The 24,344-nt window shown below is 38.1% G+C and overlaps 1 protein-coding gene across 27 annotated transcripts in view; it reads left to right on the top strand.

The window, feature by feature from the left end:
* The window catches only part of CELF1 (CUGBP Elav-like family member 1), a 59,580-nt gene that overhangs the window by 15,050 nt on the left and 20,186 nt on the right, over window positions 1–24,344 (top strand). For 9 of the 27 annotated variants that reach the window (XM_080592542.1, XM_080592555.1, XM_080592546.1 and 6 more), the window contains 7 exons: window positions 15,896–16,083; window positions 16,729–16,811; window positions 17,232–17,280; window positions 19,173–19,307; window positions 19,482–19,561; window positions 19,873–20,034; window positions 21,397–21,478. In XM_080592542.1, the coding sequence (XP_080448668.1) occupies window positions 15,906–16,083; window positions 16,729–16,811; window positions 17,232–17,280; window positions 19,173–19,307; window positions 19,482–19,561; window positions 19,873–20,034; window positions 21,397–21,478 (769 nt within the window). In that variant the 5' untranslated portion in view covers window positions 15,896–15,905. Of the gene's footprint in view, window positions 1–12; window positions 13,846–15,895; window positions 16,084–16,728; window positions 16,812–17,231; window positions 17,281–19,172; window positions 19,308–19,481; window positions 19,562–19,872; window positions 20,035–21,396; window positions 21,479–24,344 lie in introns of those variants that run through there. The other 18 variants (XM_080592550.1, XM_080592549.1, XM_080592551.1 and 15 more) reach the window with 6 other exon arrangements.

Raw genomic sequence — 24,344 nt, 5'->3', positions numbered from 1 at the left:
GTCCCTCAGTTGCTTATTGGGGCTTCCTTTCAAAGGTTTAGAGACAAGTTGTTTTTACTTTGAGATATGTGGCTGTTTTCTACTGCAGTGAGCAATAATATTCCTTCAACCTTAAGCTCTTTGTAATTTCCTGCCCTTGTGCTGCTAAAGAGACTTGGAAGTGGTAACAACTTAGGACTGTAAGTACCAAATAACTATGCTTCTTTAGCTCCATATGTAACTTAATAATTTTATAATAATTTTATAAATGCAAGTAACTACAAAGTAGAAATGTGTACCTTCATAGTTACTTCTTGGCCAGAATAAATCTCAAGTTCTCTATACTACATATAACTCTAAAGGTATTGGTTGGAAGAACTCCATGTGGGCTGAGACAAATTTCATTATGTTCAGCATAACAGGAATGTGGTTGTGTGTGAAAATGTTTGGAGCCAAATGTGAGGATCTTCTGGTGCAGTCCTGTTAATGTCTGAAGTCTAGCAAGGGTGTAATTTCATGAGCCAATTTCCCCCTTCCTGCTTTACTCAGTTCCCAGTGCTGATTATTTGATGGTGCCTGGTTCTCATGGTAGTTTGGCTGCATGTTCCACAGTCAGCTTGCTAACCCAATAAAAATCTCTCTCATGATGAAGTTGTTATTTCTCTGGTTTAGTGACTTGGATTGATTGACACTCCTTTTACCGCACAATAAAAAAAAAAAAGACCAGTATCTGTAACTGTGCAGCTTTAGGACAGTCGACCTGTGACTGTTAAGTAACACTATCATGCTCAAATTGTGATGATTGTTGCTATTCTGAGAATTACCTCTGCTATGGCAGAAATATTTCAGATGTGCTTTAGTGTACAAACAGAGACAGGAGGCTCTTAAATAAGGAATTAGTATACTAGCCATGTCACTTTCCAGCTCTTATACAGAATGCTGCTGATAGTTTTACCAAGGCCCTTAAGAGATGAAAAATGAATGCTTATTTCAGTTACAGTAGATCCTTTCCCTACAATAGTCTTAAATCTAAAGTTCCTAAAAGAAGGGGAGACAATGGCATTGATTGATGTACCTGTAGATATTAGGCAGTTAGTGACACTGCAGAAAGCAAGGGTGGATAGGAAGGATGTGTTCCTTCTGTGATATGTCCTTATCGAAGAACTTAGAAGTGTGGGTGGAGAGCAACGTCCCCTTACTGGTTTTGGTATGTTGACTTGCTCGTCCTGTCAAGATAGAAAAAAGAGCCAGGAATATCTGTGGAAAAAATGGCCAGGGGCAAACATGTTGCTGAAGAAAGCAGAACAAAATAAGATGTGTGGTCAGTGGAAAATTATGCATAATTTGATAGCTCATACAAGATGCAAGTCCTGCTGGCTAATATGGCTATTCCTTTAGATGTAGCGATGGAGAGAGAGTATGGGACTGACAAAACCTCTAGTAAGGAGCCTCTGAGCCCTGCTTGTGTTCTAGACAAAGGCTTCAGAGGAAATACTTGTCCCATGTAGATCCAATTTGGTAAGGTCTTAAGGAAATTAGTTTTTGAAGTCTTTACTAGGGTTTGAAGTATGCTCACGGTGGGAGGAGAAGCCATAACAACAGTCTTGTGTGAAAAATACAACTAGCTGGGGAGGAGTGCTTGTGCAGTCTGTGATTGCTCCCCATCCAGAGCAGGATCAGAGAGATGAACCTCAGTAGGTTTAAAATATATATATATATATATATATATTTAGAATTTAATGTGTCAAATAAATATATGAAAAAAGGCTATAAAGGTGTGCTGATTTCCTTTGAATATGGATGGATGCATACTTGAAAAAAATGTATTTTGTATTTGTTCGAACTGTGGCGACAGAATGGTTGAAGAAGCAGGTAACAGAAGGAAAGGGACCCCTTTGTCTGGAAGTTGGAATACACTCAGTGAGGTTTGAATTTTGATATTGCCTTGAGGAGGGATTTGTTTTCTATCCATGGCCATTTGCTGTGATTTTCATAAATACACTGGTAAGGATTTAGTCACACCTATATCAGAAAGGAAATATAATTTGTCTTTAAAATGTATTATATCCTGCCTCTCTGTAGGTTATTCATTAGGGTAGAAATAGCAGAAGTTGGTACCCAAGAATACTTCATTTCTGAATGATTTTTAGAAAACTGGCTTTTGTTTGGAAGTACCAGTTTGAGGGCATTGGTCTCCAGGCATTGTGGGTGTTGCACAACAAAACTCCTAAGTGGCCAGCCCACTGTGGTTTACCCTTCCTGCTCCTTTGCTGCTCTATTAGGTCCATATAGAAGGTAGGAAAGATAATGCTGGTGTTGGTGTTTTTTTCTGAAGCATTCCTGTCTTTTCCGACAGCCTGATCTGTGATTAGACCTAGTTTTACAGACTTGCAAGATTTTGCCAATTACAAAACACAGTTCCAGAATCTGTTGGTTTGGATTATCTAAATAACAAAATCTTCAAATTATTTAAATATCAAATTATTCAATTTTGATTGCTGAAAATAAGCCACAGATTAGAACACCTCAGTTTCTGGTAAGGTACATAATTTCTCATCCTTATGAGAAAAAATTTTGAATTCGTCTGTCTTAATATGAATGTAGAAAGGTGTCCAAATGAAAGAAGATCAACATCCTCTTCTCTTTAACATCTAAGGTTATATAAATCCATATTAATTATATTAATATATTAATCAACATTATATATATTCATTGCTTTTTATACATAGCAGTATAAAATGCCTCATATGATGAACTGCCCAGAGATGAATCAGGGTAAAACTGTCGGAATTCTGATTAGAGTCTGGTGCAGAGAATTAAACTGAGGAGGAGTCAGCTTTGCTTTGAGGTGAGGAATCAGCTGGCCTTTTAAATAGCACTTGCCTTTGTTCCACACTTTTATGGTAGCTGCTGTCTCCAAGCAGACAAGTTTTTGAAATGGAGAGTTTACTCTGAGACTTGGGATTGGTCCTGGTGTTCGGAAACTTTTATACTACACTTTGCCAAAGCAAACTAAACAGTTATTCTTCTTGTCAAGTATTGCTGTTTTAAGAGGGCCTTGTGAGCACTGACAGTTTCAGGAGTGAGGAACTCCAACTTTCTGTTACACTTGTCAAATCTACGTGCACTATGCTTATATTCTTCCAGGCAAACAAATTTGCCTGAACACTGTTCAAATGCCCTGTGAATAGAAGAGAGAATGGTCATACCTCTTGCTGCCCTGTCCCTCCTTTAGGATGATGCTTTTGTTTTCCTGAAGGTAAAATAATTAATTGTTTGGCACCCCTACGGGGCTAGCCAGTGCACTAAGTAGAAATGATTATTGCAATGATTGCTATTTTAACTGCGTGTTACACTCTGCTGGTGCTGTCTGAGCTGCCTGTGAACTTTTCAGGTAATGTGCAAAGCAAAGTTTTCATTTGGATAAAATAAAATGGGAGAGAAATAATGTGTGAGGTTTTTTTTAACCGTAGTGTAATGTCAACTGTTCTTGTTTTGTAGCTGGTGCTATTAGAAGAAAGAACTTAAGATTAAAGGACTTGTCAAAACAGCTTGCATGGCTGTTCTGATTGCTGCAAAGGACAATGAAACTTGAGACTTGTTGCTTTGTTTAGTCTGAAAGGTCTCTTGAAACTTAAAAAGGAAGGGGGGAAAAAGCCTCTATCATACTTGTAGAAGTTTTTTAAACAGAACTGGCTGCTATTCTAAAAACTATCAGGAAGGAGAGGCCTGTAAATTATTCAATAATATGAAGTTTGTTCCTTTCAGTTAAGATTATTTGTTATGTTTCTGAAGTAAAACAAACAAAAAACCTCACTCTCTGACCAGTTCTTACTTCCTCTGAATTCTTTACACAAACAGTTGGTATACTACTTGCAATAAACCTTGGCTAAAAGTATTTTTCATGTCGGGTGATAGAACAATCTTCATACGTGGTATTGTCCTGGCGCTGTACAGTTGGTTCTGTAGTCTCCCCTGGGTCCCATATGCAACTACACGGCAATGCTCTGTGTAAACGTAGCTAGTTGGCGTGCTCCTTGTAGCTCTGCGGTGTGTTTGGCTTGGAGAGAAGCAGACTGTTCAGAGCTTTCCAGGACCCAGTGGATTTCAAACTCCTTAGCAGAAGAATAATTTCTGGCCGTGTTTTAGTGGCAGAAAACTAACATAAAATGTGTAGTTGATTCTTTTTAAATAATTCTGCAAATATTGCCGAGATGACAAAATGTTTTCAGTGCATCTTCTTGACTAAGTCTAGAGCTGCAGATTCACATTATATAGGGAAAGACAGCAAAACTACAAGGCTCTTTGAAACTAGATTTCTAGGTCTTGCCTGTGTTTAGATCTCCTTCAACTTCTTACACTTATAAAATGCTTCCACAGAATTGTTTGCAGGGTCGTTTCTTAGACAAAAGGCTGAAATACGTTAAGGTGAACTGGCTGTTATCGCAGACAGAAAGAGGGGAAAGGTTCCTCTGCTTTCGGGGCATGGTAGCTTGCAGGCATTAGTATTCAAATTCTTTTCTATGGAAGACTGGGCGTTGAAGTGTAGGTGTTGTATACCATCCGTACTTCCAATTTGAACAAGTCAGAATTCAGTTAAAAACAGGAGAAAAAAAAAAGAGGACAGAACACTTCAGGCAGCAGCAATGTTTTGTTTTGTTTCCATTTCCTTTTAGTAGTTCTGTAATTTCACAGGGCAGAGATGCATGTCCTCGCTTCTTGTACTCTTATTTCCTGCCTTGTCTCCTGCTCTGTGTTATATTGCTGCCTTTATTTCCTCTTACTATTGTTGTGGCCAAGCTTCTTTTCCTAATTTCTCAAGGTTTTTTTCTGTCTATGTTGCCAGCGTGTCCACAGGTCTTTCAGATCTCTTAGGTATTTTTCTGTAGTTTGTCTCTTCCAAAATACATAAGCATTGTTATGTTCTAGCACTGTAATGATAAAAACTCAAAATGCTTCCCAAACCGTCCGCTGGAATTTTGGCTGGTGTTTAAAAAAAACAAACAACAAAACAAATATTTTTACTGAAGTCATTTTTTGCATGTCTTTCAGTAGAGATTAAACAGTACCTGAAATATTACATTTATCGGCAAAAAAAAAATAAAATAGGCTAACAAGATTAAATCCTTTATAGTTTTTCAGTGGCTATATGGCTTCGTAAACAACAAGTTGGCAATGAGACGAGGAAACCTACAAGCATCTGCTTCAAAAGCAGTTGCCCTGGGATTCATACATCAATGCTGCTTCTTCATATCAATTATTAATTGAGAAGTGTCTTGCAAACAGGGATAAACATGCGATGATTACCTTGTCTTTGGTTTGACAAAATTAATTATTCTAGGCAGTCTGCATTAAGGCTTGCCATTATCTGTTCTACAAGTACAGCTGCTCTAGTAGGTTGTCATGTGTTAATTGCTCCAGATTCATGATTTAGCCTTTTGGCAATTTGTTCATCTGCATATATGCCTCATGTCTTTCATAGAATTCCTCTTCAGCCAGGTCTTTGTCTGCTTTGCATCACAGTAAGTTTTGCTGTGTTTTTTTAGTGTTTTTTTAAACATTTTTAATCCACTACTACTGCTACCACCAAGAAACAGCTGATAAAGCTCATTTTTGTCTCCCTCTCTATTCCTTTAGTCTGAAGAAAAATGAGGAATTATGCCAGATAAAATTAAGGAACAAAACTTATCTGGGAGAGACTGTTACATTTTTACGAAAATTACCAGCTATGTTTTATGTGTCTTTGGGGGGCAGGTGTTAGAAGGAAACAGTTAAGCAACAAAGAGAAGATGGAGTTCATCAGTAAATATTTTAATGTGAAGTTTTTCCTAACAGATTTTATTTATTTCACCGTGTTGTTTTAGTAGAATATTAACCTGATGGTGCGTAGGTACTCTCCTTGAAAACAGGGTGGGCAGGTACTGGCTGCATTTGGAAAAATGCCGGTATATACTGTCTGTCACTGTAAATGGCACTGTTGTGGACTGTGATAGTTCAAATCCTTTGGAGTTTGTCTTTGTCTTTAAAAAAAAAAAAAAAGAAAGGGGGTAAGGATTCTGAAAATAATAGTTGTCATTTGTCTTTTTTATTTATTTTTGAGTAACGTCAAACCAGAGAGATTTGGAGGCTCTCAGTTTGCTTATTCTTCATTGCTCTAGGATAAGAAATTCCATGATTGGAGGTAGGTGTTAGACAAGCCCAAGCCGTTGTCAGGAAGTAGTTTCCTGGCCAGTCTACTTGTTTCTTCATTTTTTTAATGCCTATGCAAGGATTTCTGGTGTCATCACTGAAGCAGCAGACACAGCTGCGGCAGGTCAAGCACTAGGTTAGCAGCCTCATGCTGCTGTGTTAGCTGATGGCTATGTCCTAAGAAAGCGAGAGGGTAGCGTTGTGCAGCTGTTCTGCCCTAGGGAAGCAGAGCATTGTCTGCAGAGCTGTGGGTCGCTCATGCTGCTGAAGTCTGATACCCACAACCCCACTAGTATATTCACAGCATGCTCATGTTTCCCCATTCAGGCAAGCAGATGAAGACAATGAAGGAAGAATTGCAGAAGTTTGGGAGCCACAGTCCTGAAGGCTGTGAACTTCATTTATCTGCAATAAGAGGGTATTAAAACTGATAATTCAGCTTCTTCTGAGTTCCTGTTACTAGCAGTTATTCCCAGAGCTGTACATTGTTGCAGGTTTTTTTTGGCTTCTCGGATTTGAACAAATGGTGTAACCTGCTTCCTGGTAGATAAGCTCTCATGTTGCAGAGCTGTCATCTCCCATTTGGTGTAGTTGTGCTCAGGAGTAAGCCAGGTATTGAATATACCACAGATTGAGTTTATTTGTCAGTTATATGCTAACATACTGAAAGCAATTGCAAGGCATTTTAAAAGAAAGGAAAATGCATACATACTGATAACTGTCTGTGTTGTAGAATTTCTGAAGGCCAGAGGTGTGATTTACTACTACTTATTTTTGTTGCTTATGAAAACATTTGAATACATTACTGGTAATAAGTTTGCATTTTTAATTACCATTTACATAATATATGTATAGCTCAGCTTTTGAGTTGTTTTAACAGCACAACTTTTCTTTTTTTTTTTTTTTCCCTATAGTGCTTTTTGCCCTTCCTTTCTCCCAATACACATGCATAGGATCTTTGACATGTTCCAGACTTCCTGCCTTCCACATTTATAGAGGGTAATAATCTGTACTGTTTGTTTTCACCTTGTCACCACAAAACTGACCCAGTAATCTCTCAACCTCTGTTTTCAGCTTATGAGAACCTCAACTGTTGTGGGTTTGTCTGGTAGCTTCCAACTACTAGTCCAGTCTGTCCTTGCACTCGTGTAAGTTTATTGTATCTGCAGTATCCCGCCAGCAAGGAGTTAAAAAAACGACTACCCTTTGCATGAAAAAACATCTCCATTCCTCCAAGAGGAGGAATACTGATGTATCAGCCATTAAGATTTTGCTTTCTTATCTGTCATTTGAAAAGTTGGTTAGCTCAGAGACATTATCTACTTGCAAAAATAGGCCACATGTGACCTATTTGAGCTGATACATGCGTTCATGTCAGTGCTTGCTTCAAGTAAAAGCCAGAAAGATGACATCTAGACTTGTCAGTCAAATGGGCGTGTGGCAGTCAACGGAGAACTGCTTGGCTTCACATTGGCATGGGGTAATGTTGTATATACACATCTTCCCTATCTGTTTTTACTTTTACATTAAGGTCAAAGAGAGTTCTGTCAAAGCATCATTTGATTCCTGGACTTTGCTGTTTGTGCTTCCAGCAAAACAATGGCTTAAACTGACCTGTCTGAACCCTCCGTGTTGTAGACTACTTTGCTGGTGCCCTTTGAAGAGCCTGCGCACTAATGCGTGCATCACAGGGAACAGACAGGAGGGACTGGATGTCGGTGTACAGCCTGTGCAGTCTGTGCTCCAGTCCAGAAGTATCTTGATTGATTGATAGAAAGTAGTTGAATTAGTTGGGTTTTTATTAGCCTGTTTTTAAAGAAAACAATGCGCAAGCCTTGATCTTTCCTGAAAACTTTGGAATTCACTGTTCATTAAAAAAAAAAAAGGCAGAGCAGTAAACATCTCAAGGCACTGAGTTCCTAAGCATTAAGTGAGTGTGACCGTGCTTTGAGTAAGTCAAAACAAAACAATCAGCTCCTTTCCTTTGTCTGGCAGTGTGCTGGTAGCTCTGAACTAGTCTTGCTGTTGGCTGTTGAAGACATTGAAGGCTCTTGAGTTTCATTGGGTTTATTATAAGGAGGTAAGATACATCTGTAGGAACAGCTTTTTTTTTTTTTTTTAGTTCTGCTTGTGGAATGTCTTGTCACGTTTGTAGTAAGGGTCAACTAACTAGTGCTTTGGTTTATTGTCTAGCAAACAAAGTTCTCATTTCTTTGTGTCTCAGGAAGGCATCATTGCATCCTGATTGGCCTGTATAACACCTGGAAACAGAGGAGCTAAGGGAAGTAGTTTGAATTTTTGCATCAGGTCTGTACAAAACTGGGAAAACAGCGCGTTCTTTTCTATCGCAGTTTGTAATCCCAGATGGTACTCTGAAAAAGCATGTTCAAGTGATAGGTCTTTTCTGACCAGCTTAGTTTAGAACCCCTTTGCACAACCAACTTAGACAGGTATTGGGCTTTATATGCTGTTTTGACACATCAGATTTGTGTTCATGGTTGCCACAGAGAGGCAACTGTGTTTTTAATCCACACAAAGTCTTCACTATTTTCACATGAAGAGTATATACTGGATATGTTGATTTAGAAAAGTAAAAAGTTGTTTCTAAGGAACTTGAGAAGTGCCACACTGGACTAATAGAGTGCAGTCTAGATTTGTGTTTTGGTTCTGATAATGTGTAGTATTGCATGCATTAGACAAACGGGTCTAAAATCTTAATAATGATTGATTAGTCTGTGTTTAAAGGTGAGTTTACTTAGTAGTTCCTTATTAATGTTAGCTAGAAAGTGGTAGATTTTTATGTCCAGTATTTTGATGCATATAACCTATTGGTTATCTGTTTTTTTGTTCGTTTTTTTAAAGTGGGAATCTTATACATATATGTGCACTAGATAGAAGTGGAAAAATATATTCCTGTAAACAACCAGTGGTGTTCAAACCCTGTCAATATTTTACAGGATTACAAAACTCACTGCCCCTAAATATTTTATCTATGAACTTAGTAAGAAGTGTTCCTTCTTCCATGTTTCAGACTTGCCTTTGCAAGTCTCTCCTGCTTTAGTTATATGAATATGGGAAACTACAACTGCTTAGTGAAATGAGTGGCAGGAATTTTGTTTCAAGCGAATGTTGCATTGCGGTAAGAAGACAGGAAGAACAGAAAGATTTCAAAAGAATAATATGTATTTAGGGAATCCTACGGCCAAATTAAAAGACAATGTATGTGTGTGTGTGTTTTTGTCTTTTTTTATAAACTCCACCATTTAGACTTCATTAGTAAAAACAAATTTGTTCAGGTGATAGTGCAATGCTTTACATTCTTTTCCAGAAAGATAACCTCATTCTCACTTTAGGAAATAGGTTTTGTATAATTCATTTTGAATAAGCTGTCTTTACGCTCTTATTTGATAGTAAGCTTAGCCACCATTTTATTTTTTCTTTTTCTAGGAGTGCTTACGTAGAGAAAACACGCTTCCTGTAAGGTACAGGAATAGGTGACATGCTGCTTCATCTTCTGGCAGAGAGCCGGGAGTCCTGGGGGTTGTTCAGTCAGGCAGAAGTTCAGAATTCATTTGTTTTGATCTTTCATAGAATTAATTGGAGTAGAAGCTGAAGGTAAACAGGGTTTCATTCACAAGCCAGAGAAGTAGAATAAGAACATCTTGATTTACCTCAAATAGTGTGGTCCCCAGAAATATTTTTAAGAAACATACAAACAAACCCTTATATTACAAGCTGTTTTTAGAATAGATTTTACTTAAATCGTGCTAGGTCTAGAGAGTATAGAGGATTTAAATGCTCTCAGCTATATGCATAAGAGCGAGCACCGTGAAACTGGTATTTCCGAGATAAAAGCAGTTGTCTTCCCCTCCTATCGTTTTCTCTATCTAGGAATTTCTATGAAAATCTCCTATACATGAAAATGGTTTTCAGTTAAATTAATCTGAATTGTAAGCAACCCAAAACTTTATTTATGTTGATGGTAAATTTAACATTCTCAGTGTATGGGATTTGAGCACTCACAATGAATAACTCTCTGACAATCTCTGTGACAAAGAAACTGCATCTTTGGCTAGTAGGTAAGGGGCTTTTTGTACCTATTAAGATGTGGGAAGACATTTTGGGTTCCACATATGCTGAAAACATTCTGTCGACATGCTTACATGATCAACAAAGAAATGATAAAATATTGACAGGTAGTTACTGTATTTTGATGTGTGTAACCTAGGGGTTATCTGCTGAAAAAAACAAAACTGCAATTCAGCAGCACTGTAGGGATCTGGATATGCACAGATAATACAAGGGGAAGTTTATTCTAGGACCTGTCTCCTTCAGAGCTTCACAGTGTCTGATTTCCCCGTAGCCTGCATCTTTTCCCATAGTTTGCTCTCACCATCCCAGTAGTCCCTCAGCTTCAGAGCTGTATATGTTGTCTGAGGTTCAGATTGTATAAAATAAAAGATGGTATTATTATCTTTAGCTTCCAGTTAATTGCTCGTTGAAATGAATGAGGCTTTCTTAGTGAAAGAAAATACTGCACTTGGTTTTTGGGTTTTATTTTCAAGTTTTGTGCCCAAAGATGTGATGTAATTCTTCAAGCATAAAAATAAAAGCAAAACTTTCAACGTTTATGCCTTATAATCTGAGGAGTTTATATGGTGATATATTCTGCAACATAGCCTTAGGGCTTCAGAAATGTATTTATAAAAAAAAAGAAGTGAGATTTAATCTATAGTATGCAGAAGTTTTTAATGTTCATATTGTCAGGTTAGCACCACGTTTAAATTTGTAGCTACAGTACATAGAGCTTGGAATGTCAGACATTGTTTCTATTATCCTTTGAATAGAAACAGTCAAAGAATGGGTCTGGAAGCCAACAGGAATTTGACATCTGAGCAAAAAATAAGTGTGTTTAGCTGTCTAATTTTTCTTTCTTTGTGAGCAATGGCTAGGATGACTTTTGTGTTTTTATAATTCCAAAGAAATAACCTCTTTGCTTTATTCTTCCAACTTCTATGCAGTAGTGAAATACCATCTTTTTCCACTCTTTCTGATATTTTTACAAGAAAAGTCCGGAAGTGTTTTACTCTCATCAACTTGATTCCTTCAACTAAATAATGTTAAAACATAACTGTTCTCTATACTAATATTTTGTCACTGTAACTGCCGTCATTACTGCGGAATTATGGCACCTTGAAGCATGGAGTCTTGGCTAACGTACATTCAGATATTTATCCACCCTTCTAGTATTATTTTCTTTCCCTCCCTCAAATTGTACATAACAGCATGTGAAATATTTTTGGCAGAGTTTTTCATTAAATGAAGTGAGCATATCAGAGGAGAAAAGAGTAAGTATAATGAGAATTAGAAATTAATATGTAGCGGGATAACTGTACAAAACCAATGTTTTAATGAGCAAAGCCAGAAAACTGAATTTGACATGGAGTGTAACAGTGTGACAGTGAAGGATTTGGTAACTTTTCTGCCTGTATCTTGTTGCATTTTTGTTTTAATGGAACAAACAAATATGCTTTCTGTTTTGGGGAGCAGAGAGATGTGGGGATAAAAGCAAATCAGAATGACGTAGTGACTTAAGCTAATCAATCTCAGTAATGTTTTTGAAACCCATTTTCTAGAGTATACCAGCATTGTTTTTCATCAAACCTACAATGCCTATGGCTGCTGGAGTATTTTACTGGCTGCTTTAGAAAGCTAAGGATGAGAGGTGTTCTGTTACTGTCTTTAGTAAGACTAGAATTCACAATGCTGAGCTATAGAATCATATAAACAATGGAGAGAACCCCAGTATATCTTCTGCTGCTTTCTAACCATATAAATCTGAAGTGTTTCTCTTTGCGGGTTCATTTTAGAAAAATCCATGAAGTGGGCCTCGGGCTGAATTCAATGTTTGAATATGATGTGTTTTATGCAGGATGGCATTTTTCAAGTAGGAAGCCTGTGAGATGTGTCTGAAGGTAGATACTGACAATTTACTGAAAGCTAGTAAATTGACCTGTGTTCCACAGTGCCTACTTGTGTGCTTATGCCAGTGGTGCTTAGCAGGTAGCTTACACCTTCTTGTTAAGGAATAAGCCTCCATGCATTTACCACATAGTAAGAGCATGCATGAAGTAGTTACTGCCAAACATCTGATGTGTGATAAATTCAAGTCCTCTCGTATTTTGCAGTAACTTATGTCTCTCTATTACAAGGCCCAGCTCACTGTAGGCAGAAGATTGGAAATGTTCTCTTTTTCAGAGGTTGGAAAGGGTTATTTATCTAAAAAATAATAAACATGCTCTAATTGTGCAAGCATAAAGAAAGCTGGTATACTGGCCAGTCTAAATAACTGCAGGTACGTGTTGCGGTCATTGACAGACAAGAAAAGTGATCACGGTTGACCCAGTATGCATTCCTTGATGATGCTCTAAGAGTTTATTATGGGGTTGTATTGTCTGTATGCATAAGGCTTATCTGGATTCATGTTGGACTTGAGCTAATCACACCACTTGGAGTGCTCGGACACACCCAGCTGGCTCTGTAGCACACTCTGCAATCAAATGTTTCTGCATCTCACAATGTGGTATTAACAAGATTATCTCCCCATTAGTTTGAGTACTGGAGGCTTAACAATAGGTCTGTATTATGCATGTAATTATTACACCTCACAGTTCCTCGATGAACATGTTATTCCTGTTTTAGTGATGAAGAAGCTAAGGTGTTATGATCAGTGTTTTTAAAGTTTATACAACAGTTTTCAACAAATTGCTGCCAGGAACAGTATAAAAACAGGAATGGTATTACCACTAGACCTGTATTTTTCCCTTTCTTCATCATCTGTATGTCTCTGGATTTACAGAACCATGATAGGCCAAGTGTTGTTTCCAAAACAATGGATGTTTTGCTCCTCTAAAGAGGAGTTGTTGAAGTTCTGTGGGAGTTGGGGATTTTTTGAGTTAACAGACCTTAGCTTTGATATTTTTTTGGCAGGTTCAGAGAAACAGTTGGCATTTATCTGCCTAGAATTTGAGTGTGTCAAAAATGGCACGAGATGGAAAGAGTGAGATCATTAATCGGACATTGAAAATGTTTATGGGGAAGGAGCCTTTTGACTACGCGCAATGAATTGTCCACCTTAATGCTGGTGAGATGGGAACTGCCTGGATCTCAAGGCCTTGGGCTGCCATTTTGGGAGGCAAGGAGTTAGTTGGGGATGGAAAGACTGGAGTTCGTATTCTTTCTGCTCTGTTACCCATTGCTATCTTCATGGATCTGACACTCTGTTTATCTGACAGTGCACTCAGTACTGCTTCGCCAGGGAAAATTGCACAAAACAAGCCCAGTGCATCAGCATTTTCATTGTGTATTGAGCTGAGCCTCCCTTCACATGGTCACATCCCCTTTTTAATCTGGGATTCCATGTCCCTTTCCCAGTCCAGCCTGTTTCTGTGGTGTCTATTGCTGGTCTCCCTGAGCTTCTGTTTCTGTGGTTTGAGTGTTTTTTGTGTGGCTGAGTGTTAAGACCTGCAGGACTTTTGGAAGTGCGTTGTTTAGGGGTTAGGCAATACACTGAGTTAGTATTAGTAGTTTGTGACAGTCTGAGGTGATGGCTGCGTTTAAGTTGGATTTCCTCCCGGAGATGATGGTGGACCATTGCTCCTTGAATGCTAGCCCTGTGTAAGTAGTCTATCTTCATGTCTAATTTTATAACTGTAGTGAGAGTTGGAATTGCTGTCTCTGAAGCCAATGCTGTCTAATGAATTCCCCTTGCCGTGGGGGGGGGGCGGGGGGGAAGAGGGATAGGGGAGTCTGCAATTTGTTTTCTTGAGGAAACCGTACGAGGCATTGGGAGTTGATACTGGATTCTGAACAGAGGAAAAAATTGGTTAATTTGGGGGTTGGGGGTAAGGAGGAATAAAGCTATTTGTTTGTACTGTTTACGTGTATGCTGTATGCTACGGGTGCTGATGTTCTAAAATCAGTTATTAAAATGAATTGTTGGGAGAACAATTCCAGTTCTTTCCTGTTAATGATTCCAGACTAAACCTTTTAATTAGGAATTAAGGATTCCTTGAAATCCTGTTGAGGTCATGTTAAAAATTGCTCGCTTAACAGGGGGCTGGCAGCGCTCTTGAAACTGTCCATGGGAGAGAAGGCAGGGCTGAAAATTATTACTGGAAAAGGTTAAGTGACTTCCAGTTGTTCTCATTTAGAATGAAAAAGCATGTAGTTTACCTCTTTGTAAGAGGTATTCTTTATGTTGGATATTTGAAGAGATGCTGACTCTTTCGGAGTGGAAAGGTTGAGTAGTGAAAGGATTTATGAGGATAATTCCCTTCCCTTCTAGTAAGAAGCTGTGTGGTTTCTGAGGTCAGTTCATACAGTTATAAAACTTTGGCATCAATTCTTTATCATTCTCTGGACAGCAGCATATTGAGAGGGGAAAAAATAACTAAATGTTACCTGGTTTTGAAATTTTTTCTAAAAAAATTACGTTGAGGGAGAAATGTGATTGCCTATAGTAGTGTTCCTTTTGTTGCCTGTAATGTAATAAGCCATTGAAAAAGAATCTTTAAAAAGGGAAAAAGCAGAGATGAAGAGAGCTGACTACTCTGGAAGAAGGCCACTGTATCCCTCAACAATGAGTTTGGGGACCGGGGAGGGGGGAATCATTGCATGGTTACTGTTCTGGTCCCCATGTTCTTTCTAGATTATGTAGGGGTCAGCCAGCAATTTTAGCCTACTAATCACTGGAGCTGCAATAGGACGTCATTACAGTCTTCCACAAAGATAGGTCCTGTGGTATACCAGCCTGTGACTGCCAAAAACAAGACCTCACATTGTACTCAGCAAACAGTGAGGAGTCAATACAGAAAGCAGCGTATGGCTTTCAGGTAGCTGGGTGAAGTATAACTGTTTTATTGACAGGCTTTAAGCAGGCGCTTCATACAGCTACATGTAGTGCCTCACATACAGGTTCATGTAGTGCCTTGAAACCTTTTGAAGAACCCCGTAATCAGAACTTCTGTGTTGTTATAATCTAAGAAGTGATTCTCTTTCTGTGTTAGCAACCTACTGTTACACAGCTTGATTTACTCTGAGACTAAGATTGTCCAGGCCCAACCTGTTCATCTGCAACCTGAGCCTGTTTTTTTTTCCAGATATTGTTCAAAGCTGCCTAGTTTCACAAAGCACTATATCACTGTAAATCTTTAACAAGACTTCTCATTGATTCAATTGTACCTATTTTTCTGTTTTAAGATGTTTTTTCACCCTAGGATATAATTCCAGATAGTCATCTTTAAACATACAAAAAAGTTACCCTCATTTACACTGGTTATTAGTTTAGGTTCCTTCCACTTCCAGTTTCTCCTGTAAAATTTTACAGGATTGAACTAGTGATATTTTTCAGTCATCTCATCAAACATTTCCTGAATCCCAGATGTCTACATTATAAGAGCATACGTTAGGAGAAGTTTTAAACAACTGTGCAGAGTAATTGGTTTCCAAGTATTTGACTTGCCAGTGAATGTGAATAATATTCCTGAATATTCTCTTGCTATGCAGGACTGCAGATGTGCAGGAGTCTCTTTGTTTTAATCGTACATGTTTATATATGTGTTGAAATACATTTTTAACCTCACTATAAGCATGCTGCTTCTAGCTGCAATGAAATCTAGAATCTGTAGGAAGCGATATAACAGAAATTCCTTGTTATCTTTCATAGCTCAAAGAAAATGAATGGCACACTGGATCACCCAGACCAACCTGATCTAGATGCTATCAAGATGTTTGTGGGTCAGGTCCCACGGAGCTGGTGTGAGAAAGATCTAAGAGAACTTTTTGAACAGTATGGTGCTGTCTATGAAATCAATGTCTTGCGGGACAGGAGCCAAAACCCTCCTCAAAGCAAAGGTGAGAACTGTCTTTCTCATGTTAGACTTGGGGTCTCAGCTGCTTTTACACAGTTACAATCTTAACTGTTTGCTTGGGCATGCTTGAAGACTATGGATTATAAATACAGAGCAGAACACCTAATAAATATTATGTTGCTTCAGAGCATTGCTATGATGTTACGATATGGCCAAAATCTTGCTGGAAGCGTCACAGTTTCAGACAAAATACAAAATCAAGGTTTTAGTTTTTTGTATATATCAAATGCTTAGTACCTTAAATCCTAGCTAACTGCTGTAACCTGGGTTTGCAGTTCAGTAATATGCAATAATCTATTTCCTGTAAAAACAGATCTAAGATCTGGATACTACCAAATAATTGAGTTTAACAGTGGAAGTAGCCAAGATTTGTTTGCCAGATATATGTAAATGATTGTTTTAATGATATGTTATAGTATCAAATATATCCTGTTGATGGTATCCTGTTTTGTTACACACATGAATCTTTTTCAAGTTATAATCAGTAATACCTACCTATTTCAGTATCTAACTTCTATTTGTCATGTATTTTGCATTGGAAGGGTGGAAGTGGGTGATTTGTAATTTCTGTACAACATGTCAAGATTCCTAGTGTTCTTCCTTAGCTAGCATTTTGTTTCAATTGCAGGGTGCTGTTTTGTTACGTTTTATACCCGTAAAGCTGCACTAGAAGCACAGAATGCTCTTCACAACATGAAGATTCTCCCAGGGGTAAGAGACGAGGCATTCTTTCTTCTCGGCTCTATCTTGTCTTTCTTTTCTGCCCTGGCACCACAGATGTAAAACATACATTATTTTGCCCTCAAGTCACGTTTAAGAGATACGTTAAAAAGAGCAAGACTGTGAGATTTGTACAATAACAGATCTTAAAGGAAATTTGGAGTGTTTTGAGGAATAATATGGTAGTGAAGTGTGTGGGCATGGCTCCTATAAAAGTACTTTCTCAGGAGGAATGATTATGTATCACTTGGAAAGCTTTTCTTTCTTCCAGAAATTTGTGTATTGTTACATATACCTTTCTGTAGAGACAATTCAAGCGACCATCTCTTTCTTCCACTATTCTTCTGGGAATATATTTCATGTAGCATAACGCGAACACATCTGGGATTAAATAATATTTTTGCATTTCAGATGCACCATCCTATCCAGATGAAACCAGCTGACAGTGAAAAGAATAATGGTAAGCTGTGCTAAAGTCTGAGACTTGTGGCATCATTTGTGCTGATAGGGAAATTTCAGCTTGTGTTGAACAGCTTCTGATTAAGTCATATTGAACTGGAGACCTAATTTTTTTTTAAAAAAGTGTGTTTTTAGTACAGTGGGTATTGTAAGTGAGCTCTGTAAAATTTCATGACTAAGTATCTTCCACTGTTACTGCTTGCGGGGAAAACCATGGTGTCAGCTGGGGAAACATCCAGTGAGTTCTTGTTTGTACTAAGGTGTTTGAAACCTAGAAATGCTTTTCAGGTGTTTGACCAATCTGAAAGCCTGTTGTGGTTAGGGTGGGAGTCCAAAACTTTACCTTGTAATATACAAGGAAGAATAAGAATTCAAAAACAGACCAGCAGAGAAAATACTGTGAGTATACTTCTACACATTGGCCATTTCAGATTAAGATGTTTAACATCTAACATTGCTTAAATGATTTATCCATGCATTTCCGTGATGAGTTTGTGTACACACACACATACGTATATATGCACACAGACATATATGCACAAATGTGCATGTTTCTTGAAAGAATAATGGAAAGTGGAAGAAGTATTTAATGAAGTTTTAAGGTGACAGTTCTGAGGCTATAATATGAATTTTAGTACAAGGTGAAGGTGAATATATAAATAGGAAAGCATCAGTTAAAGTATTTTAACTTAACATTAAAAGGAATTCTGGAACTCTTGAACTAAAATGGACTACAAAAAGGATTTGAAGGCAGTTTTATGCTCCAAGAGCTTGACAGTGAACTGGGTACAACATAAAGATTTAATAGTCAGTTAAAGACTTGTCAGCTGGAAAAGTTTGGAATTTTTCTTGTCAGCTCCAAGGAAGACTCAGCAAATAGATTGATTTCCCCTCACCATGGCACTAAATAGGAGAAGACTTTCTGTCTTGAAGCTTCAAATTGTGCTTCAGGCCTTCGTCATGTTATATTGTGTTGAATGTTTTATTTGCAAACTGTTTTATATGTCCAAATGGCATTCTGATTAATTTGCCTCATCACCTAAAAGTGAGTATCTCAGAGGTAATTAGCATCCTCAGAAAAATAAAATGAGAGGTTTGAAGTTCTGATATTAGTAACCACCAATTGGCAAATTAAGAGAAATGTCTGTTTCTGCACCATTTATTTTAAAATAGTCCACGCTCTATAAGTTTTTCTTCAACTCTAATATATCTGGTAGCATCAGCATTTAGAGGGAAGATACAGTAGCAGACAGATCAGACTGGATGTGTCATTTTCTTGCTTTTGGTAGAGATCAGAAGGGATGACTATGAAACAATTAAAACAATAGGTGTTGCTTCTTCTGTTGAGATAGGAGCATGAGGAAATAGGCAGAACTAAATTTACGTGATTGGCCCCCTGTCACACCTATCTAATGAGCTAGAAAGAATCCTTTTGTGACTAACTTGTCTGTTTAGATACAGGTGAGGTATGTTGGCCATCTAAAGATAGTAGAATGGACAGATGAAAGGATGAAAATAGTCCAGTAAAATACACAGAACTCTTCTCTTGCTAACCAGGAACTAAATGTAGGAGATAGGACAAGTGCTGCTGAATCTGATGCATTTTTTGCTTTTGTTTTTTAACATTCTTGTAGCTCACAGGCTTGCAAGGGAGAAACAGACAGTAAAATATAAACGTAAAACAATATAAAACAGGCATCCTTCAGATTCATTGAGGTGTCACATATGCATCCTCCTAAAACAAAGAGATTGCATTATTAGGAGTCGGTTTTTAACAAGCACCTACCCCAAAATAGAAGGAAAGTAATTCTACAGTTGATGGAGAAGACTTGACAAAATAAGATGTAGTAAGTACGTTTTTGTTGGTAATACTCTTATCCTTTGATTTCTTAGCAGTAGAAGATAGGAAGTTGTTTATTGGAATGATATCCAAGAAGTGCAATGAAAATGATATCCGAGTGATGTTCTCCCCCTTTGGGCAGATTGAAGAATGCAGGATATTACGGGGTCCCGATGGCCTGAGCCGAGGTAAGCAGGAACTTTTCTGACAGTTCAAGATTCTCCAAAGGATGATGCTATCTTTTGTAGCTCAAGGTTTCAGCTATTTCAGTGATTTTTTTTGAAGACATGTTCATTTCTGTATTCATCCCAGTAATTGCGGATATAGTGAGTGACTTGTTTCCTTTTGTGTTCTTTACCCAGGTTGTGCATTTGTGACTTTTACAACAAGAGCCATGGCGCAAACAGCAATCAAAGCAATGCACCAAGCACAAACCATGGAGGTAAAGCAAGTTAGTGAATGTCAGGAGAAAATAGTTACTGTGGAATTTGGGGGACTAGAGAGCAGGGAGAGGACCATTGTTTGCTCTGCTCCTAGAGCTCAGAATAGAAACCTCACCTGCAGAGAAAATACCAAAATACAAAATGGAATGGAAATCAAATGAGATTTTGAACCTTTAATAAAACGCGTTGTTTGATTATATATATGTATGGGGAGGGTGTCAGAAATGCTTCTAATGAGTGGGTCTTAATGCAGTAGTTTTTGGTAGCTGGAGGATAGCAAGTATGTAATTGTTTGAATTGCTGTTTGCAGGGCTGCTCTTCTCCCATTGTGGTAAAATTTGCAGACACGCAAAAGGACAAAGAGCAAAAACGAATTGCTCAGCAACTCCAGCAACAAATGCAACAGATCAGTGCTGCCTCAGTATGGGGAAACCTGGCTGGTCTCAACACACTTGGACCCCAATACTTAGCAGTGAGTTTCTCGTCTGAGTTCTTTTCATCTCTTCAGGGATTGCAGTGTCTGATTGTTTTGTAATGCTCAATGTATTTGTATTTAGAAGGCTCCTGATAAATAGAAGTAGGGCTTGTAATCCCCATTTTGTGGATGAGGAGGCTGAATTACAGGAAATGAAGTTATGTGCTAACAGTTAGTCAGGATGCATTTAAGTGAGGATTTCTGCCCCAGCCTCCCTAGCACTAAGCACTGAAACATTTTTTTTGTCTTCTGCAGAATGGCTTTGTTCAGGGAAGATTCCCTTCATATGTTACAACTTCAGTGTTTATCCATGTAAACACCTGTTCATGTCTCATGTGGTGACATAGCTCTTGTATTCCTGTTCCATTGTTCCTTAGCCAGCATTTATTTCTTTCACCCCCCTTCCAGTGAGACCTAGTATAGTACTTGGTGTTGGGCAAATAGAAAGAGTGAGCAGTTGGAAGCAGCTCACAGTGTACAGTAAACAAAACAACAACAAAAACACACCAGAAGATAGAAACTACACTTCTCTAGCAAAAATGACTCAAGAAAAGTAGTCTACAGTTTCACTGGTTTCATTTGGTTTTGCTGGGTCCCTGAAGGGTTAACTTTCATAAACTGATATGCTCTGGCTCATGTGGATTACCAGATAGCTATGAGAACTGTTTTCATGCAATTTGGGGAATAGAAAACGAAAACTTCATATCATTCTTGGTATAGTGTACTACTGAAGTGGGGACATTCTTTTACTTCTGCTTTAAGTTTGGTAGATTGGAATATTTTTTAACAACACATGGTTAAGGGAGAAAAGAGTAGGAAATATCTCTAAATAGCTTCCTAGCAGGGGCTTGGAATTTCTCTCATGGCTGCTGTGCTTAAGAAATGTGGAGGAGATCACCTCTCATAGTTGCTCTTTGATTTTTGTTATGGCATTTGCCATTTGTCCTGTGCTGGCAATGTCAGCTGTGAAGTCTGGCTTGAGGTAGTATATCCTTATGGGTAGCAGTCCTGCCTGAGGTGCTTTGAATAGGTGTTCTCTCATTACTGATTCTGTTTTTGTCTTGATGCATTAGATATAAACTTCACTTAGGCTAGTATACTGACTATCCTGAGTGGGAAAAGCGTTGTGGTGTTGCTTTGGCTGCAATGCGGTGCATGGGCAACATTGATTTTCACTCTGGTGGTGCTCTGGCTGTATTTTCTAAGAGGAATTCTTTTTATGCTTTGCTGTGATGTGGTGCATGGGCAGTGGGAATTCCCTTTGTGACGGCGCTCTGGCTGTGGTGTGATGCAGTTTCTCCCAGAAGCGGAGCCAGCCCTCACTCTCACTCTTGTTTTGTTTTTTGGTGTAATGTCTAGCTTTATTTGCAGCTCCTTCAGCAGACAGCAGCTGCCTCATCTGGAAACCTGAACACATTGAGCAGCCTCCACCCAATGGGAGGTGAGTTTTTTCCACCAGAAGACAAATTCGGTACCCAAAAAAAAAAAGAGGGTAGAAAAAGTAGCCAAAAGGCTTGTAGACACATTGCATTTGTAGTAAGTAGTCCTGAGTTTACCCATTCCTGTGGATTGATAGAAATTCTCTGCTACAAGTGTGCATGTTCCTTCTTAATCTTAGTTAATCATTTTCTCCAAGGTAAGTTGTGGTATCCTGTTTATCTCCTTCTCTGCCTCTGGCATTTAAAATTATCTTCCCTTATGGATACAAAAAACAACAACTGCGTTTATTTTCATCCAAACAGATGCATATTTGAAGCACTGTGGTTTAGAAATAAGCACTAGTGCATGTGTTTGAGTGATAATGGTTTGTTTAGGTCTCATATTTTAAATTATTTATTTTTAAATGCCTCAAAGTTGAAAATGCAGTGTTGCAAGGAATGTGAACCAGTCCTTCATTCTGATTCTTTAATTCCTGCATTTATTTTACAATTGCTTATAATATTGCTGTGATGTGGGAATATCAGCCTAATAGATACGAGCCGAATTCCTTGCTGTTGATTGCTAGTCAGAACGTAAGTGAAGTTATCTGAATTATCCTTTAGGGTTATGGAGATAATGTAAAAGTTTCTGAACTGAGGCTGCAAATTAATTGTACTTTCTGTCTTCAGAGGATGGCGAATAATAAAACCCATCTTAGTAACTCTGTTCATCACATTCTCTAAATTTTTCTGCTGGCAGAAAACCTATAGTTTTGGTTTTAATACCGAACACTTAATGCTTTTAAAATTGCCTCTTTGAGTTGTCCAGTAGTTAATAATATTGCGTGCCCTGTCTGTGCAGAGGTTGACCTTAAGGTGTTAAAAAGTAAAGTCTCTTTGTACATCAGACTTGTGCTGGTACACCCACCAGCAACAATTGCAAGCTTTTACAAAGTGGTGTGTTGTCCGTTTTAAAAACTTTGTTTGAGGTTTATTCTAACCTTAGCTTCTTAGGTGTATTTTTTTCATGTTCAACCTCTTCAGAGCTCTTGGATTCTAGAGTCTTGCTAAAAGCAAGTTTAGTTTCACTAATACCTGTTTGATGGTGATGTAAATAGATTTCATGATGTTTTTTCACTTATTGCTTCTGTTTAAAAAAGCAGTCAGTGATAAAGGGGAAAAACAGTATAGCAGTTCATATTTATTGTCACAACAATAGGGATGTTAGGGTGGCCTAGATAGATGAGGTTGTGTATGGAATTTTCAGTGTAATTCTGACTTCACTATATGTTAAAAAAAAAAAAAGAGAACCCTGGCATATAAGTAGCATGTTTCATGGTGTTTTGAAAGAATTATTCTAAGTCTATGGCTCTACACAGGAAGAGTTTGGTTCAAAGTCCCATTAATATCTTACTTGATTGCCTTTCATGAAATTCTTAGAAAAATAAGCAGGTAATTAGATCCCACTCTGTATTAGGCTTACAGACAAAATTTAATCTTGACCCTGTTTGAAAGCAGATGGGAAAACAATGTGATGACAAGAAAACAGGTGCAGCATGTACATGCCAAACTGCTTCAGAAAGGAAGCAAGCTGCTCTGTTCTTCACAAGCTCTAATACTTGCAGTTTTAACCCTGTGTAGCACAGTAACAATAACAAAAAACCTTTTTGTTTTTAACTTCATGCTTTTATGTTACAATTGCACCTTAGAGAATATAAACAATATCAGGATCCTCATGTTTTGGGTACTAAATATGATTGAAGATACAGACCCAGTCACAAAGAGAAAACAATTAGAGGAGGGGGAAAAAAAAAGAGAAGAAAAAACAAACCAAAAAATACTAAAAGCAGTAGAAGCTACTTAGAGAACAAACAGTTTATGCTGCATTGCTGTTTACATTCTTATGTTGTGTTTGCATACTTAAAGTGCAAAACTGAGACTTTAATTGATAGGTGTGCATTGTCACCATGTACTTAGCCTCCAAAAGATGAGGAGCTGGGTCTACGTAAGACATTTGGGTAATGCTGTATGAATGATGAAAATAAAAATTTCTTGTAGAGACGTGAAAGGGAAATAAGGGAAAGGGAAGAGAAGCAGAAATGGAAGATTGGAGCTAGTCTACTGAAGGATGGCTAAAATACAGGAGTGTTCAGAAGATGATCAATATGAAATGATAACCCAATTGCAAGGGAAGAAGGCAAATTACAGTGTCAGTACTGACTGAATGGTTTCATTCAAAAATTAAATTATAACTCAAAATGAAGATGAGTCGGATGAGTAAATGACCAGTAAAAGTTCATCAACTCATCTTCCTCCCACTGGTATTCCTGGCAGTTTACCTACAACCTGCCTGATGTTTGCCATTTTCCTTACCACTTTTGTTTGACCAGCTGAGTAGCCTGTGCATACAGTAGGTGATTCTGTGGTCAGGAATTTTGCCACTCAACATTGTTTCACAATTTATCATTGCTTCTTGTCTGCCAAGGAGACCAGACAAAGCGTGCTGATATTGAGCTGATGGCAGGTTAAAGGTGTGACACTGGCTACTGTGCTGTGTAGGCCTTCTTGAAAGAATTCTGTAGTTGTTGCTGTTGCCCTGTAAAGAGAGTAGAGGGATATGAGACAAGATGAGGTTATTAGCCTGGTGTATAGAAAAGTTCTCTGGCTTGCAAATTAGCTATTATACCCTGTCTTAACTCTCCACAGCAGTTAAAACTGCTATGCTTTTGTGACTGAACATAACACTTCCTGAAAATGTCTGTGCTCTGGAGTCTACATCTGGGATCGTGACTGCTTGTTCTTTTAGGGAAATCATCCTTCTGGGCAAAAAATACATTTCATTTTAGTTGTAACAAGGAATCACAGTGTAGAAGAGATCGGTAACTAGTA

The sequence above is a fragment of the Anser brachyrhynchus genome (genome assembly GCF_964034855.1).
Source record: "Anser brachyrhynchus genome assembly, chromosome: 5".
NCBI classification, from domain to species: Eukaryota; Metazoa; Chordata; class Aves; order Anseriformes; family Anatidae; genus Anser; species Anser brachyrhynchus.
Note: the sequence above shows the minus strand (reverse complement) of the source record. Positions and strands in the feature narration are given on the sequence as shown.